Source organism: Penaeus monodon, chromosome 19 (genome assembly GCF_015228065.2).
Source record: "Penaeus monodon isolate SGIC_2016 chromosome 19, NSTDA_Pmon_1, whole genome shotgun sequence".
Lineage (NCBI taxonomy): Eukaryota > Metazoa > Arthropoda > Malacostraca > Decapoda > Penaeidae > Penaeus > Penaeus monodon.
The window spans coordinates 6,785,319-6,788,013 of NC_051404.1; the positions used below are offsets into that span (position 1 = coordinate 6,785,319).

The following is a 2,695-nucleotide window of genomic DNA, read 5'->3' on the forward strand; positions in this document are numbered from 1 at the left end:
AAATATCAGAATATCAACCAACTATGCACTCACAAAAGAACACACAATCAAGCAGAAGCACAGACAGTAAACCCTTGGCTACTTTTCAGTCCATCCTTCATGTTATTTGTTTGTGTATGTCATTTCTCTCTCCTTTTCTCCCCCATTTCACATTTAAATAAACAATCATATTTAACTCATGATCGAGGTTACCAATGAGGAAATGTAATACTTTTCAGGGTCAATATGTGCTAATTACCTTATACTAAATATAATGAATATCTTTCAAATTTTACTCCTCCTGCTAATGAATACCTTTTGACAAAGAATCATTGCTGAAAATATTTGATGCTATACTCAGTCTTCTTCTGGAGTTAATTATACTTTGCTTTCTCTATTGTCACCTAAAATGCAAGCTAATGTTCCTGCCTTTTTTCTTTTCTCTTTATTCAATATCCACTTACATACAGAATCTACAAATTATGAAATGCTGAATAATATGATCGTTGTAAAACCTGTTTATGGTTTGTATAAAAATTCACTTAGAGAGACCAGTTTATTACTCAGTTACCTACAAATAATCTAAAAAATAATAGCAATGGTATTGCATTGGTCTTGGCATATATGTATCAAAAATCATTCCACCATCAGAGAAAATCTGACAGTTCTTGAAAAGCTGAAAGAACCCTCTGAAAGTCCATTGCAAATTCTTCTTGACTTTCTTTCATTAGAGAGGCAAGTCTGTCATCTTCACGATCACACTGCTGGTAGTATTCCTCAGCTAATTGCAAAACATCTTGTGATTCTTTCTCCTTTTTTTGCCTCACCCTTTCAATACTTTTTGCAGCGTTTGGAACCTCTTCTATACTTTCATCGCCTCTGATACTTTCTTTATAATGAGAGTGACTGATACCCTGCTGATTACTTTGAACCTTTAGTCTGACAGGTTTCTCTGACGAATAGACATCTTGTTTTAGTCTTTTCGTACACCTACTGCTTTCTCCTCTGGTTTCCTTGTTATCTCTGCCATCCTCTCTTTTCATATCTATATTTCTCTTGCTGGAAGAATATTTTTTCCCCTTATTTTTGGAATGCATTTCTACTGTTGCTTTCATCTTTGTCTTATGCTGCATACTTTCTTCAGGTTTTAAGCTGGTGTTCTCTGTGGCTTCACTTTCTCTGTTACAGGAATCTGTATTTGGCTCCACTGTCTGTAATTTGTACTCAGGACACAAAATGTTTTTGGGTATGTACAGGTATCTAATATTATTAGGTATATTATAACTTAGTGGATAGTGAAGCTTTAAAACCTGTGTTGCCTCATTTTTCTGAACCTGACACATAATTATCTTAGATTCAGGAAATTCACTAATGCTAAGAACTTTGGCTTTTATTCTTGATTTAGTCTTGTAAACTTCTGTCTCATCATGGCTAGATTCTTTTAATTTTTCACATTCTACACCATTTGAATATCTATTTTCCTGTTTCTTTGGTGCAGAGTTGCTTTCCATTTGCTCTTTTGCATGACAGACATTATTCTTTATTATGTTACTGTCTTCACAGATTTCATTATTATTACTTCTTAACTGTGTTTCTGAGCATTCTGTAGTATCACAAACAAAATCAAGACATTCATAACCATTGCTGATATTTATACTACTATTAATGATTTTATCCATAACCTTTTCTGCATTATTTTCCTTCTGTCCTTGAGATGCTAAGTCAACATCAAGTGAACTATTTTCCGGCTGAATCTGATTGGATTTTAAGATGGTATCCTTTGGGTCTGAAAAATCCAATACTTTCTCATCTTTCCATACGCACTGGTGATTTTGACTTTTCAAGCTGTTTTCTGGATCAAATATGGCAGATTTTATTACAGATGGCTGACACAGGTACACAAGGTTAATCTGGCTCTTGAAATTCTGATAGCCTCCATGACAGTATGTTTTTACCATGTACTGCCACTGTTCTTTACACTGGTCTGAGGATTTATCATAGCCATGAGCTTGCAGTTGTTGAGCAATATCTTCAGCTAAAGATTCCTCTGTTTGTATATTGTCTGGTGATGTTCCTTCCTGTCTAACAATGGCATCCACTAATATCTCTAATTCCTCTAGAGACCATTCGCTGACCTAAGGGTACAAAATGTATTTTGTTAGTTGCATGGATAATTTAAAGAAAACATGTAGATATTAAGCATGACATAACAAGATTTTTACTTTAATCAAATATCAAAGCTTGCACTTGTTTGTTCACAAGTTGATATATTGATCACTTCTGACTACCTTTCATGACATTGATAGTCTTTCCAGTTCCCTAATATTTTCCTCACAGAAATTAATCAAACTTTAAGAAGAATAAAGTACATGAGTAAAACCACTCAGAATCTAATTTAAATAATAAAAATCTTGTTATACTCACTTCCTCATCACTGAAAAATTAATCATCCAACTCAAACGCATTCAAAATCATACTACATAACCTATCAGTGACATATCCTACAGCACTGGCACTTACTATTTCCCACTTCGGATAAGGAACACAATGGACCCCAAAAGCCACAACTGGATTAGGGTTGTCAAGCCAGAGCCCATCCAAGTCCATTCCAAGAGGCCCTTCAACTCCCTGCTGGATGCTCTCCATCTGAGCGTCGTGGACCTGTACCAAATACTTCCATATCCTGTGAGAAAAAGGATGGAAGAGGTAGAAAATG

At 35.0% G+C, this 2,695-nt stretch overlaps 1 protein-coding gene across 1 annotated transcript in view; it reads right to left on the bottom strand.

Moving 5' to 3' along the window:
• Positions 1–409: 409 nt before the first annotated feature.
• Positions 410–2,695, bottom strand: part of LOC119585031 — a 19,548-nt gene continuing 17,262 nt past the window's right edge. Inside the window, exons 22-23 of the mRNA XM_037933647.1 lie at positions 2,500–2,662; positions 410–2,114 (exon numbers count right to left, since the gene is read on the bottom strand). Of these exons, the coding sequence (XP_037789575.1) occupies positions 627–2,114; positions 2,500–2,662 (1,651 nt within the window). The 3' untranslated portion in view covers positions 410–626. The remainder of the gene's footprint in view (positions 2,115–2,499; positions 2,663–2,695) is intronic.